This window comes from Lycorma delicatula, chromosome 1, assembly GCF_047948215.1.
Source record: "Lycorma delicatula isolate Av1 chromosome 1, ASM4794821v1, whole genome shotgun sequence".
In the NCBI taxonomy this organism is placed as follows: Eukaryota; Metazoa; Arthropoda; class Insecta; order Hemiptera; family Fulgoridae; genus Lycorma; species Lycorma delicatula.
The window spans coordinates 320,367,473-320,383,342 of NC_134455.1; the positions used below are offsets into that span (position 1 = coordinate 320,367,473).

Below are 15,870 nucleotides of genomic sequence, written 5' to 3' on the forward strand. Positions count from 1 at the left end.
TGATGAGCACAGCCGAATGATCCCAGGCAAGAAGAAGTGTGTCTCTTAAGACAAGGTGACAGGAAGAAAATTAATATTCAAAAAAGGCTTATCTTTTGTAACTTAAAAGAACTGTACATAGCCTTCAAAGAATAACATAGTTTAAAAATTGGTTTTTCAAGATTTGCAAATTAAGACCTAAATTTTGCGGTCTGGCTGGTGGGTTAGGTACTCACTCAGTTTATGTGTGTGTCACCTACCAAAATGTAACTCATGTTATCTGCTCTAAAAATTAAATTTGATAATAAAATTGTCCTTTCAACCATAGTATGCTGTCACAGTGTGAAAAATGGACATTTTTGGTCCCTACAAGGTTTTCATATACCAAATATCATCAAAATCAAAAACAGTGATGCAGTAAAATTTTTGAAAATTTTTTGAATTAAAATGGAATATCTGAATGTTAAAAATCAGATAGATGGATAAAGTGACAAATGAAGGTGGTGCGGCAAATTGATGAAAAAAGAAGGATTTGGAAATGTATAGTTAAAAGAAGAGACAGACTTATAGGCCACATATTAAGGCATTCTGGAATATTAGCTTTGATACTGGAAGGACAGGTGGATGGGAAAAATTGTGCAGGCAGGCAATGTTTGGTATATGTAAAACAAATTATTAGGGATGTAGGATGTAAGGGGGGTATACCAAAATGAAACGACTGGCACTAGATAGGGAATCTTGAGAGAGTTGTATCAAACCAGTCAAATGACTGAAGACAAAAAAAAATACTTTTAAGGAGGCTCTTTCACGTGATATTAATAATTGATTAAAAAATATTTATTTTGCTCTAATTTTTTTTTTAATTTATGTTTGTATGGTACTAAGATATCGTTACAGTTCTTTTTACACTAAAATCAAACTACCACCCCATTTTTCAGTTTACAACTAAAAGACACCAATATTATTATATGAACAACTAAAAGATAGTAATATTATTATAGACAGAAGTGTTTTACAAAATTTGTTGAACTTAGTAAGATTTTTTGAAACAGTAATCACAGTCTAGAATGTTTTGAGAACGCTGATCAATGACTGGGCATCTCAACAAAAATCACAGTTTCTTGCAATTTCTGTAATAAATTCATTTCTACTTGCATTAGTAAAAAACAATTAAAGGGTATGAAAATATTAGACTGATGTATTCTATGAGAGCTATAGAGATATAAGAGGAGCTTTTGTGGAAATGTTCAGCTCAATAATGAATTTGCCTTCTCTGCTTACAAGATTTCAACAATTTACTAATTTACTTCTAAGCAGTGCTAAAGGTACTTTGGCAATCTTTGCTTGTTCATAACAGCTCCATGATGTTCGCTACACTAAATATTTAGGAGATAGTGAGAGCACGGGATTCAAAAGAGTTACCAAGATGGCTTCCTTATGGACACAAAAAATAAAAAAGCTAGCATGACAGCACATATTGCAAAGTACATGGGTACTTGCCTTTGTAATCTATGACAAGAATTAAAAGGAAAAATTCTATCAAATAGGTAGAAGATAAAGTAGGTTTCAAGATAAAGCTATATACAGCTTAGAAAAATATTATGGTTCGGCCATTCACATAAATGTAGATAATGTGCACAATATGTGGAAAGACATCTATCCAGTATACTTGCATAAAAAATCAAACTAAAATGAACCACAACACTTTCTGTGCCTGCAAGGTGAAAATTTGTGGTGCAAGTATAATGAAGATTTGGCCACTGGAGTTCCTTGCAATCACAACAATCTAATACCTGCAGCTGTCATTGATGCAATAAAGCAAATTATAAGAAAACTATCACAAGACGATCTTTTAAGTAAGTGTGTACATGGGAAGACAAAAAACCGTAATGAATGTTTTAATTCTGTTACAAGGTCGAGGATGCCAAAATCAATATATTTGTTGGCTAAAATACACTAGAATTAGGTATTTATGGCACTGTAAACTTTCAACGACGGAAATGCCGGAAGGGTGATAGAAAAACTGGGACTGACAGTTGAAAGAAATACACTTGCAAGGTTTTGAACAGTTTGATACACAAATGGTAAGGAAAGCAGAAAAAGAAGTGGAAAAGTGAAAAAGAGAAGGCTGAGAACAGAAGAATATGACCCAGAAGATGCTAAATACGGAACAGGAATGCACTAAGAATATGAGTTATGTCACTATTTCTTTATTTTTAATATTTACCTAAACTGCATTTTTTAAAAACAGAAGTACACTTTTCTCAAAAACTACTACAGCTAGGAAGGTGAAATTTTTGCACAGCATGTAAGGCATCTAGTCGTATTTACAGTTTTTTTATAGCATTTTAAATGCAGCAGAAAAATTACAAAAAAATAATATTCACAAAAATTGATAAAAAAAGTTACAAAACAATTCTCAAAAATAATTTTGCACAAAACCTATTAAGAGAGTTTTCAGTAAAAAAAAAACTCAGAACATGACTACCTGCTTTATATTTTGTGTAAAAATTTCACCTTTCCAGCTGCAATGGATTTTTTTCAAAAACTGTACCTCACTTTGCCAAATTTAACATGGACGAGATACATGGTACGTGAGCTCCCTTTAAATAACTTCAGTTACTTAACTATAATTAATAGTTAAAAATGAATCACAACTATAGTTAACCACGAGTACAGTTAATAAACTATAACTATAATTTAACTACAGTTAAATAACTTATAATATTAACTATAGTTAAAGGTTATCGTAAAAGTTTCTCCATACATGGATCTATGTTAGAAACACACTAAAGCTGGGGAAACCATTGATGAAAATCCTTTTCACAGAGGTAAGACAAGGCTAAATGGATTAATATTTTCAATGCTTCTGTTACTAAATTTCCATATTCACTTTGACGACCAAGCCAAAACATATCTAAATATTAAGATGTGAATTGTAGTTATAATATTTTAATAACATACTTTTTGGTGGGCTGGTCGTGAATCTCAACTCGTAACTTAGCAGCTGCAACAACTTTTTCACTAAATGCATTCAATACCAATCTCTTCAAAAATCAATTTTATCTTTCAGTAAATACACTGCCAACTGAATTTTTAGCTCACACAAAAGCATTTTTTTTGTGATTTTTTCTCTATGTAATCAGGAGTGAGTAGAAATATATCAAAATTTTTGGTTTGGAGGTGAATAATCCAGATATTAAGCTTTTTAATGAAAGCATGAACTTTTTCTGTCATTAATAAAATGTTTTTATCACATTCTTGTAAATTCACATTTGTCTTTTAAATGTGAAAATATATCAGATAAATAAACCAACAGCAACATACACTCATTATTCTGTAAAAACAGAATTTGTTTATCCTGGATAAATATTATTAATACATCTCGCAATTCCACTAACCGGATTAACACTTTTTCCTGTAATAATCATTTCTGTTTGGAAAAGAAAATTTTTCTCTTTTGCCTATTTCATCACATAGTTTAGCAAACAGTTTATTCTGTAATGGTCGACTTTTAATAAATTTAGCAATTTTACAGCTTTACAAAGACTTTATTTGAGATTTTCTGGCATATTTTTGTAGCAAATGCATGTCTGTGAAGGATGCAGTGCATCTACTCCACCCTTGGTATAAGACAATCTTTTAACTTTTTCAGAAATCCACTGTTCTTTCTTGTATCGCCTTTGCACCATCACTACATATGGCAATAAATTTTGTCCATGTCTATGTTTTAATTTTTGTCTATGTTATACTTTTTAGTAGCTTCATAAAAAAACATCAGAAAAACACTTTCCTGTTGCATCACCAAGGTAGTACTGGCTTGCAAAACAACATATTTTCTTTTACTGACTTGTCCCTATCGCATTCATATTTCACAAATCATAAGAATTAAGAAATATTTGCCACATCTGTTCATTCATCAAACTGAAAACTAAAACATTCACTTGAACTCACTTGCTGAATTATCTGATCATGAACATTGGCAGCCATGTCATCAATTCACCTACAATACTGTGTCGTTAGAAAGTATGATATTTTTGCTTCTTCCACACCTATTAAAACATTGACCATACCAGCTGGAGCAAACAATATGAAGTTTCCTAAGATTGTATGGAGTTTGGACATCTTAACTACTCTTACTGCTATGAGATAAGATACTACAAGTGTACTTTTATCAGTATGGCTTGATTTATAAATAGAAGCTTGTTGATTTCTCAGTGTGTAATTTTCTTTTGAAAAATTCCAAGGGTTTGCTTTTATGAACCAGATATTTATTTTCCAAGTATCAAATTAATTTTGATGACTTCATGCTTTCTTCAGAGAGGACTTGAAAGCAGACAATGCATGGTGGTTTTCCATCCAATGAGGAGAACCATAATTTAAATATCTTATAATGTCTGGGCAGGAAGGCATACAACAGGGTAGGCTCAGGCAGAGTAAACCCAGTGAGGTCGTTGCTGAAGTGCAGTTCAATGATTCGTCCTCTTCTTCTGGAGAGGAGGAGCTGCAGGCTGGGGCATCAGGAACATCTGTATGGGTTGGCAAGGGTGTTTACATCCACCAAGATTTTGAGAGAATGGCTGGGGGTGTCGGAAGTTCAATTGTGCTCACTAGGGCATTTAACAAACGCTTTGATGAATTGTTAAAGAGTATAGAAAACTCTAGCACTGCTCGACGAGAAATCATTCCTAAATTAAAGGAACTTAAGCCAATCATGACTGCTCTGGCAGAAGGGTATGAGGGGCTAGCTGCTAAGCCGGCTAAGACTCGGAAGGTTGTGGTGAGGACGACTGTTCTTGTTTCGATCCTGGCTGAACAGCTGGTTACAGTTCCTTAGCATAAATGATAGGCAGATATTTTAAAAGAAAAATGCGAGGCAAGTCTGTCTCAAAACAACTGGTGGTAGTCTTTGTAAATTTAAGGGAAGGGGCAACCACTAAATCCAGCATGGAGATCAAGGGCAGATTTCTTCAGGTAGTCTTTAAACAAAAGAGCTCAAGCTTGAAGATTCGTAACATTAAGGGGTTAGTCATCATTGCTAACAACAAGGAAACCATCAAAGTTGTTTCTGAACTCTCTAAAGGTCGGTAAGTCCAATATAAAAGTTGACCCTAAGAACAAGAGGCACCCAAGAATCATAGTTTATGATATAGATCGGTGACTATCAGAGGATGAGTTGATGACTCTCATCTCAAGGCTTCTTTCAAGTGTAAATGTTGGTTATTGTTTAAATCGGGTAGACGTTAGGCAGAGCGCTACAACGGTACCTTTGAAGTAAGTAATACTTTATTTAACAGCTTTACTAAGGAGGGCAGGTTATTTATATACTTTTCTTCTAGTTGAATTAAGGAATATTTAGATGTCCAGAATTGTTTTAAGTGCTGCAGGTATAGTCACAGGGCTAAGTTCTGTAATCATCCTGCAGTGTGTGCTCATTATGAGACAAGGGGCACAAGCATGACGAGTGTCCTAACAAGTCAAGAGGGTCCAACGTACATTAATTGCAAGCACTCTTGAAAATATTACAAGAACCCTGTCAATAATAAAGAATCTGGACACTCTCTGAAAGCAGTTAAAATGTAATGAACTCAATATTTAATGGTTAGATTTGGTCAGTTAAATTCACAGGGTGCCTACATTGTTCAAATTGAGGTTGGTGAGATAGCACTAAGTCGACGGTTGAATACTGTTCTGTTACAGCATCCATACATTGTACCTGGTGAACTGCCAGGTTTTTCTTGTTGGAAGAGGTTTTATTTTGGTTCATATAGTATGTTCGCTACTTTATGCAGAAGAGAGAGAGCTATGAACTTGCACCTACATGTTGCAAGTTCATATTTTCAATATAGAGATCATGTGGTGAATTAATAGAGGGCTTCTTAGCCGAGCATGGCCTTCATGTATTTAATATATGTGGAGGTTTGCCCACCTACACAGGTAATGTAGATGGCTGATGGTTGTTTAAAAGAACAAATCGATTTATTCCTTATGAGATTGCTAGTGGTTTGATTGCACACTACCAATGTTCTGGTTCAGCAGGATCGTTTCCTGCACAGGCATGCAAACTGGAAAAAATATGTTGATACTCTTTCGGCCAGGCTTCAAGTATTTGATTGAAGTTTGGAAGATCTGAATTCGGAGGACCTGGCAGCGAGTCTCTGTCAGCGGCCTTTATTGATGCCGCCAAAAATTCAATTCTCCGCAGTTCTGTCTGAGAGAGGCTTGCTCCGTGGTGGTGCAGGGAATTGTCAGCTTTGAAACAGGCTGTCAATCATTTCCAGAGAGCTTCTCAATGTGAGGGTGATCTGGAATGATGAAATGTGACTGAATACAGAAATCGTACATCTCAATTTTTTCACAAAGTTTGAACAGTGAAGAGGGATTCCTGGCATTCCTTTATGGATGAGCAGGGTAACAAGGATCCCTGGGGAGTCGTCTATAGGATATTGGGGCACAAACTATGTAAGGACGTTCTTCTGTCTGCCCTCTTGACCTGGTTTGGCATAATATCAGACATGTCTAAAATCTTATGCAAATTCCTTGATGATTTACTGCCTGACAACAGGGAAACTGGAGAAACCACATAACATCTGCGGGTGCGGCGTGAGGTTGCTCAGTTTCACAGGAGTGTAGTGTCCTTGATGATCATCGATGATGAAGTGTGTCATGAAGTGCATTATCTGCAGTTTAGGTAGGGGCAAGGCCCCAGGCTTCAATAGAATAATGGCCAAGCTCCTAGTTCGCTCAGTTGGGGTTAGTGTGAAAACAATCACAAACGTGTTTAATACTGTTTGGAGGATACTTCCCAGTATGTTGGAAGAAGGGTATTGTAAAATCGTAGTTTAAAGGAAGCTGAGTTGTGGGGCTATGATGGTATCTGAGTTGTGGAGTCATGAAGACGTTCAGCCCACAATGATGCTTCTTAAAGGACATTTAGCAGCGAGGATTCAGGTTCATGTTTCGATGTCAGGCCTTTGTATTAAATATGTTCAAGTTCAAAAGTACCTCGGAGTGTTTCTTTACAACAAATTACAGTTCAAGAAGCCCCTTAATTTTGTTGTGGAGAAGGCCTGTTGTGCCTTCTTTGGTATTTGACGAGTGGTCAATCCTGATTGGGATCTTAATTTTAAGACTACGGGTATTTAAGTGTGAGGCAATTATGCTATATGCGGCACCTGTTTGGGCATCTAAGCTAAAATTTAAAAGCTATCGAGATACAATATTAAGAGCTCAACTTCTTATATTATTAACGGTAATGGGAGGTTACCATACTATTTCTCAGGAAACAATCTTGGTGATTGCAGATGTGAAATCAATAGATATAATTGCATCAGAAAAGCAACAGCATTATATTGCTAAGTCAGGTGAATTGACTTAAAAAAAAATTCACAATAGAATTGCATGTTTGCTTAATGGCAGGCCTGATGAGACGAGGCAAAGGGTGGGTGTTATATGCATGTCTCTTCCCAAATTATGTTGGTTTGCAGGGCACCCCTTGGGTTCATCCTAACAAGTGTGTGATGCAATTTCTTTCTGGTCATGGTGCCTTTCGAGACAAACTCCAAAGATTTGGCCTGGTGGACTAAGGTGTGTGTCCAGATTGCAGACAACTAGATGACACATATCATGTAATTTACAAATGCACAAAATACAAATTTATGCACACAGAGACTATTTTGTCAGCTCAACATTATTGGATCAACATTATATCTTCATGATAATTGAAAAAACCAGGCCAAATGGGTAATCGTTGAAAATTTCAGTGGATACCTGACAAGAGAACGAGCTGCCAAGGGAATTTAGGGTTCCGCCCAGCCTTTCCTGTGTTTTGGTTTTGTTGTTCTTGTGTTATAAGGTGTGATGTTTTCATAGTGTTTTATTTATTTAGTTTTATTTCTATTTCTTGTTTTGTGTTATGGTTGCGTGTTGAACTAAACTTCTAACCTATCAGGTAGGTAGTTGTGTTTTTAATTTTAGTTCCTTCATGTCACTCAGTCTTGTTAAAGACTCAACATAAATATGTTTTGTTTTAAAGATTCAATTCCTAGTACTACAACAATTAGAATATCATATATGGTATTCGCATCAGTAGCATTCTGACTGAGGCAAGAACAAGGCTGACATATTTCTTTTGCCGAGGTTCTGAAGATGACTTCTGGTAAAGCCCATAAGGACTAGGTACGGAGGGGTGGTGTGGTGACCAAAACTGCCACATGGAGGAGGGTGTCTTTTCCGTACGGGGTCAATATATTATTGTACAATTTTGCCTTTTTACCAGTCAATTGGATGTAGATGACTCACTTAATTTTTTTCAAAATTTATCCAATTTGCATAGTATAATTGAAAAAAAACACAGTTACACCAATTGACAGCACACTAAAAAACCAAAACCTCAATTATTATAATTATTTTCAATGAAACCAAGCTTTTAAAATCTTAAATAAAGGCACCAGATGCACACTTTGCATCCAAAACTAAAATAATGTCCTCAATCCCTTACACCTCTTTCAAACTGCTGAGAGCATGATGTGTCCAGAGGATGTATAATATACAATGCATGTTAGAACATGACACTCTCACAGTGAATATTACAAGGATGAAATTACAAGGATCATACGCACATCAAGTTGGAACCTGTAATTGGCTCACATTTGTATAATTCATACATGCACGTTCATTCTCTTCACTATTAATGTAGCTAAATAGTTTTAATTGGGTTTCATTTGGTTGTGGCTGGTGGGAGCTCATGAAAGACTCATTATATATATATTTTTTTTACCATTTGGGGGTCATGGAGTTAGAAAGGGTGAAAAAAATCACTGCTGTACAAAATGAAAAGAGGAACATCAAATCTGATCCAGTCAGGCTTGAGAAGGCAATAAAAAAAAGTACATACATAAAACTGATAACATCCTTCTTTTTTAAAAATAATAAATAAAATCAATATAAATAAAACAAAAGAATAATACTTTAAGTAGACAAACTTTAACAGCAAAAACTCACAAATGGAAATTCTATAAAAAAAGAAATTTATGCACAAGATAAATTCTAGTTACTCGACAGCAATAATGAGGTTTAACAGTTTTAAAACTAATAAACAATCAAAATGAACTTTCAGCAGTCTATAATATGAAAATTAGCCAAGCGATTTCATTCTTTTTGTTAAAGTAATTCTTTCTTTCATTGTATATTTTGATAAGATCAGAAGAAGCTTATTTCAACAAAAAAATAACTGTACAATTTATATGGCTCATAAATCCATAAATCATCAAAATCAGAACATTGAAACTTCAGGAGGAAATTCACTTTAGAATTCTTGTATTTAATAATAACTGTTTCTTGCACACATTCCAGTAGAAATTTCTAAAACACCTATTTATGAAGTTTCTACATATATATGTGAATTGTAATTGTTTTTTAAAAAAAAGATTTTTATTTTTATTTTTCTGCTCTTCATTTATCAAAATTAAGTCATTAATTCCGCATAAAATCAGAGATTCATAAGAAAATATTATAGTTTCACATTACTCAAAAGCAGAAATGACGTTTCTTTTATGGCAATCTTCTAACCCTGAAATTCTGTTTTCTTCTTTCTAAGAATACTTTTCTTATTTTAATATAATTAAGTTTCATACAAAAATGAAACAAATAATTTGTTGAGCAATTTGCATCTTCGCATTCAACTGTTTGAACATCTGAACTCGCACAAAAAAAAAAACAGCTCGAATTTAATGAAATCACATTATGAATTAATATTATTAGTTACCATTAAAAATAAACAGATAACTAAACTTAAAAAATACCTGCAGACCCATCCCCTCGTATCAAAAGTATCATTTTTAAAAATATATATATATATACAAAATAAATATACGGGGTTTGATAAAAAAATTTGAAATTTTAGTTTTTCTCAAAAAATCTTTATTTATTCATCAATATTGATTCTGTCACCTACAAAATACTCCTTTTCAGATATAATACACATTTGTGGTAGCACTTTTTCCAATCTTCAAAGCACCTCTGAATAACATTTTACAGAATGGCATTTAGCTCTTTCAGTGATTCTGTCTTTATCTCTTCAATGTTGATAAAACATCATCTTTCATAGTACTTTTTAGCATGGGAAATAGGAAGAAATGACCAGGGGCCATAACCTGATGAATATGGAGGCTGAGTCATCATAACAGTGTTAATTTTGCCAAAAAATTCACAAATATGCAGTGAAGTGTGAGCAGATGCATTATCATGGCACAATTGCCAAGAATTGTTTCACCACAAATCCGGCAGTTTTCTTTGGATTGCTTCATGCAAACAGCATAGAACTTCCAGGTAGTGGTCCTTACTGACTCTATGATAGCAATTTAATGAATGTCCATAATCATTTACTCCACTTTTTGACCTTGTCATCAGTTGTTATTGTACTAGAATGTCCAGGGCCCTCATCATCTTCTAAATCTTCACAACCATCTTGGAAACTTTTGTACCAACACAAACTGATTGTTTTATTCATAGAAGAACTGCCAATAGTAACACTCAACATTTCCAAAGTGGTGCTACACTTTATTCCATTCTTAAAGCAAAATTGAATGCAAATTCTTTGTTCCTTTTTTCTCACAAGTTAAAAAACATTGACCATACCAAACCACATGTAACCTTTTTGACAGCCAACAATAAACTAAGCATCCAAATGGCTACCAACATAAACATAATGTACAAAAAAAAAAAAATTGTGACAATTGGGCTTTTACAACCTAGGAAATTAAAAAATTCCTCATATTTTTTTATTAAACCTTGTGTAAACAAATTAAAGCTCAAAATTTACAGAAATTTTCATACAAACATTTTTTGACATTCTGAACGTAAAAAATCATGTTCCAGCAGAATCATTTTCAGAGTTCACTTGCAAAAGATGTAAGTAGCAAAAAATGAAAAGGACCATAAATTAAGAATATTTTGTTTTATTTCATGCTTAAAGTACATTATGGTAAAACGTTATTATGGTTACAAGCAAAATAAATTTTTAATTTTTTTCTAACTAATTTTTTAACTTAACTCAAAAAAGTAGGTTTTCAAGATATCTTGAGTGTTTTCCTACTGAAAATTATTTTTAATGAAAAGTTTCAGCAGATAAAAATTAAAGTAAATTTTAATTTTCACCTATGGTACACTTTATTATAATATATGACTTCCCAACCACAGGAACACTGGGTTATTCAACTAGTAAAAATACAAAATCAATTGCAGGAAGAAAAATATAGCTGTGGAACAACTAAGAATAAGGGAAGAGGTAATGTATATGTAAGTAAATAATTTATACCACTAAAACTAAGGAAACATCAGCTTAGGTCAGATCTAGAATAAAATAAGGTTATTATTATTTATACTTTATAGATAATTAAGTTATTACTCATTGTGTTCATAAAGTCCTCACGACCTTCTGAACGTCTCACACCCGTCTCCAGCTGGCTGTAGCTCCCAAGCTGAGTACTACTGGTTTACTATGAGCAGCCATCACAAGTAGGTACTGCTTTTAACAAGCAACACTGTTTAAAATTATGTCATAATATATTTTATGTTGTTATTGCATTTTATATTAACATCCGACATAACACAAATCTATTCTTACAAAGAAAATATACAAAACCTCAAATCAAAAGATTTGTAAAAAGAAAAAATCTTTTAAACATAACTAGTGAGTTCATATACTCATATTCTGGATGATTAACTTCAAATTTAGAGCTTGCAGTTTCTCTATTGCTGAACATTATTCAAATAAAAAAAGTGTTATTTAATAAAAGAAGGGAAATCATTCAATATTAGGCAAGTTAAATCTAAAGAAGGCAAAAATTTTCATGAAGAATTATAAATTTTTTAGCTCCTCTTTCAGTAAGTTTCAAAAAATATTAGAAAATCACAAATGTAGTTTATGAAAAACAAATGAATGTCAAAAAAAAAGAATGGATGGTAATATTTTGATTATGCAGATGTAACAAAAATTTGCACAATAAAACGTTACTATTTTGGCCTACACAAGTAATATCACCACAGTTTGAAATTTTAATTTTTTAAATAACTACAGATTTCGGGTACAAGATGGAATTTGGCATTTTTATTAAGTAGATCATAATGAGATGATTAACAAGGTTAGGTAAAAAAATAAAAAACTTTGTTATGTTATCAAATATATTCACTTAAAAAGATCCACTGTGAATATAACACATCATTGCATTACAAACTAGCAGCATAATTATGAAGGGCTAAGAAAATTTCTCCTATTATGTGTAGATCTATTTTCTTTTTCTTTTTTCATAGAAGATTAATTTATAATATTAAGCTTGAAGCTTATAAATGGGAATAAGCATTCCCTAGCAGCAACAATCAATATGTTTAATTATCTGACATTTACATACTGGTTTTAATAAATGGCCACAACAAGCATTAAGTATAAAGTGATATGCTTTTCTTTTTGTCAATACAATATATACAATATTTATCCTTATAGAAGCAGAGGCAAAGTTTTATCCGTTAATTAACTCAAAATTTAGCACAACAGCAAAGATGGTAACAAAATTTGAAAATCTTAAAAGCCGTCACCACTCACTTGGTCCCAAAAAAAGCAGCTGTCCCATCTATTATACAGTAATAAAATAATTAAATTATAAATGAAACTAGTACAACAGTTGACACAATTCCCATGGTATGTTTCCAATAAAGAGAGCTTGAAGGAAAAGAAAAAATATAATGGTAGAGTAATAATCAAACAGAATTCCAAACTATCTCTGATGAAGGTACAATTGGGATGATTTACCATATTGTACACAAGCATCCAAGAAACATAAAATAAGATCAACCATCAAGAAAAATCTTCACCTAAAAATTAGTTACGTTTTAACAGCTGTTTCTAAAAAAAAAAAAACAAACATATTATGTCACCTATATACTGGATCCAATAACTATACATTATACCGAACATATGAAAAAAAAACAGTTTAATAACAGAGAGACAAACAAATCAAGCTTTTACAGAATCATAATTTGTGAATTATTAATAAATTTAGAGAAAAAACAAATTACCTTCCTTGGTGTTTTGTATTTTAGGAACTTGATCATTAGATTCACCAGAAACACTATTACTATCGGCACTTCCCTCCTGAAACAGAAAACAAAATTAAATGATAAACAACATACAAAATAATCATAACTTAACAGATTCTCTTTAAAAATTAGCACAGATAAATAATAACAAAAATACTATAAACAGAGCTGAACAAGAAAATAATCACACAAAGGTTAAACTTTTAAAATAAATATTAAAAACAAACAGAAAGTTCAATTATGTCATTAATTGAAGAGGTCTCTGTAAAAAGGGCGCACACAAGGAAATCATGTTTAAAGTAAACAGGGTTAAGATATGTAATGCTTTTAACTCATAAATTGCCGAATACTTGGTTTTAAGACCCAAATGAGAAGTTTTAAATTTACATAACATTTTTTTTAAATTATGTATTAAAAGTTACTTATTTTGATAAATTAATATAAAAGCTGCTGAAGAAAATTTATTTTCATAAGCCCTTTTTTTTGAAGGGCTTAATAAAGTTTTTTATACGCATTTTTTACATAGATGGCATCTTATACAGCACTCAACAATATTAGTTAACACAAAAAATAAGTAAATATAGTATTAAAATATTTACATTTATTTAGTATAGAATCAAATCCTCTTATATCCTATAATCAAATTCTATAAAATCAAAAATATCAAATCCTATAGAATCAAATTACATATAAAAAAAACAAATAAAACAAAAAATTATGCTTAGGATTTTTTCATTTTTCGGTATATTAACTATGTATAAAAAAACAAAACATTAATGCACCCTCTAACAACATAATCAACATTAGAATTACATATACAATAATTTCATCATTTTCTTCCATAGTTTCAACCACAGGACACTAATGTGAATCTTAAGACACTTGTTCAAATCAGCTAATAGCTTTTGGTTCTAAAAACTTCAAATTCTTATATGTTTCTTTCAATGCATTAATTTGAACTTGATCTTTCTCACTAACTGTTTGGGAATGTCCATGACAATATCTTTTTTCCTGAAGAATATAAAAGGCATACATGTTCCAGTATAAGTATCGCTGCTGCCAGTCCACTTTTTCTATTTTCCTGTTTAGCCTCCAGGAATCACCATCAGGTATTACTTCAGAGGATGATATGTATGAGCGTAAGTGAAGAGTAGTTTTGTACAGTCTCAAGTCGACCATTTCTGAGATACCAAAGAATATCAGTATCCACGATCTAGTATTCAAATCTGTATAAAAGTAACTGCCTTATAGGACTTGAATGCTGGAACTCTCGACTTCAAAATCAGCTGATTTACAAAGACATGTTCACCACTAGACCAACCCAGTAGGTTGCTGCCAGTCCACCTGCTGGTGGAAAAGTTAACCTTACATAAATACAGTCATATGTAATTTGACTGTATTTTAAACGCACAGTTTTTAACTGAAGGTTTTTTCATTATGTTTTTAAATCCTTCTGATCATTTCTGTAATATTGGTGCACCATTTCTGACAACAAAGCATTAAGGGATTTCTCCTGCAGCAGCAAGCAGTTTTACGTACTTGTCCAAGGTGTGAATTTTCTCTCCTTTTTTTATCTTTGAATAAAAACCTAAGTTTCTATAAAAACCTAAGTTGCAGTCAAACTGTCAAAAAGAGTGCCTTCTAACAGGAAACATATGGGTTATTGTCATGTTGAACTTCATTAACAACCAACTACACAAGGATGTGACCAAAAAATTTTTATTTAGTCTCCCTGCTCTAACAAAAAAGAGATGAATTTCTTTAAAAGTCACATCATTTACTGTGTCAAATAAAAATGAACACATGGTGTCAGGATTTTTCTTGGATTCGGTTTCCTAAAAGTAATATAAGTTACTGCTGTCATCATTATGACAGTGTACATTAAATAAGTACACTCACATTAGCCGTTTATAAAATTGTGACATCTCATTAGTTTTCGGTTAAGGTAAATTTTGGGCATGATCAAATTCAAGCACAAGTATCTGACTGTTATTTATTCTCTTTATACTTCTCTATTAGCTCTTCCTTTATTTTTTTGTAGGCATAATACTTCCTTAAATATATCTAGTATTGGACTTTATAAGTAAAGTATCACTTGGGTTACTTAAATTCATTTTGCATTCTGAATAGAATTCACATCAATCTGTTTTAGGTAATAAGAGCCCATAGTTTAACTCGGTTTTAAAAAACTTATGGTATCTTGTAAGCTGTTTTTTTTTAACTTTTGATTAGTTTTTTCTTTATAAAATTCTTTAGACATCTTGTATAACTTTTTAGGTCAGAAATTTGGATTTTCAAAATACCTCTTACTTGATTTATTTCTTGAGTGATGGGACTTTCACTACGAATAAGTGTTAAATGCTCTCTATCTAGATCCCAAACATTATTATCTATTGAATGAGGTCTATTTTGATGGGTTCTGTGTTTTTCTACTACAAATGATTCATTATTTTGGATTTTCTGCTGGATAATACGTACCATTTTTTCTTAAACTTGATAGAGACCACATAAAAATTGTTGACAGACAATGGTTTCTGAACCGCTCACCTTTACACTATACTATAAGTACAGTACACTGTACTCCAACTCCAACAATAAGTATAACCTCTAACACAACCTCAAAACTACTACCTACTAAACATCATATGCTTATCAAACTGCTTATTTGATTTCATCAACCCGGACTCAAAAAGAAAATGAAATTAAACTTTATAGACAAAGAAAGCCATGGAGAATCTAAAAACATCATCTTCCTGAAAAGGACGTATACTTGCATACACCCTTTTTACATAGACC

At 32.5% G+C, this 15,870-nt stretch overlaps 1 protein-coding gene across 2 annotated transcripts in view; it reads right to left on the bottom strand.

The window, feature by feature from the left end:
• LOC142334182 (oxysterol-binding protein-related protein 6-like) overlaps nucleotides 1-15,870 on the bottom strand; it is a 149,489-nt gene that overhangs the window by 112,903 nt on the left and 20,716 nt on the right. For both annotated transcript variants that reach the window (XM_075381993.1, XM_075381992.1), the window contains exon 2: nucleotides 13,054-13,129. In XM_075381993.1, the coding sequence (XP_075238108.1) occupies nucleotides 13,054-13,129 (76 nt within the window). The remainder of the gene's footprint in view (nucleotides 1-13,053; nucleotides 13,130-15,870) is intronic.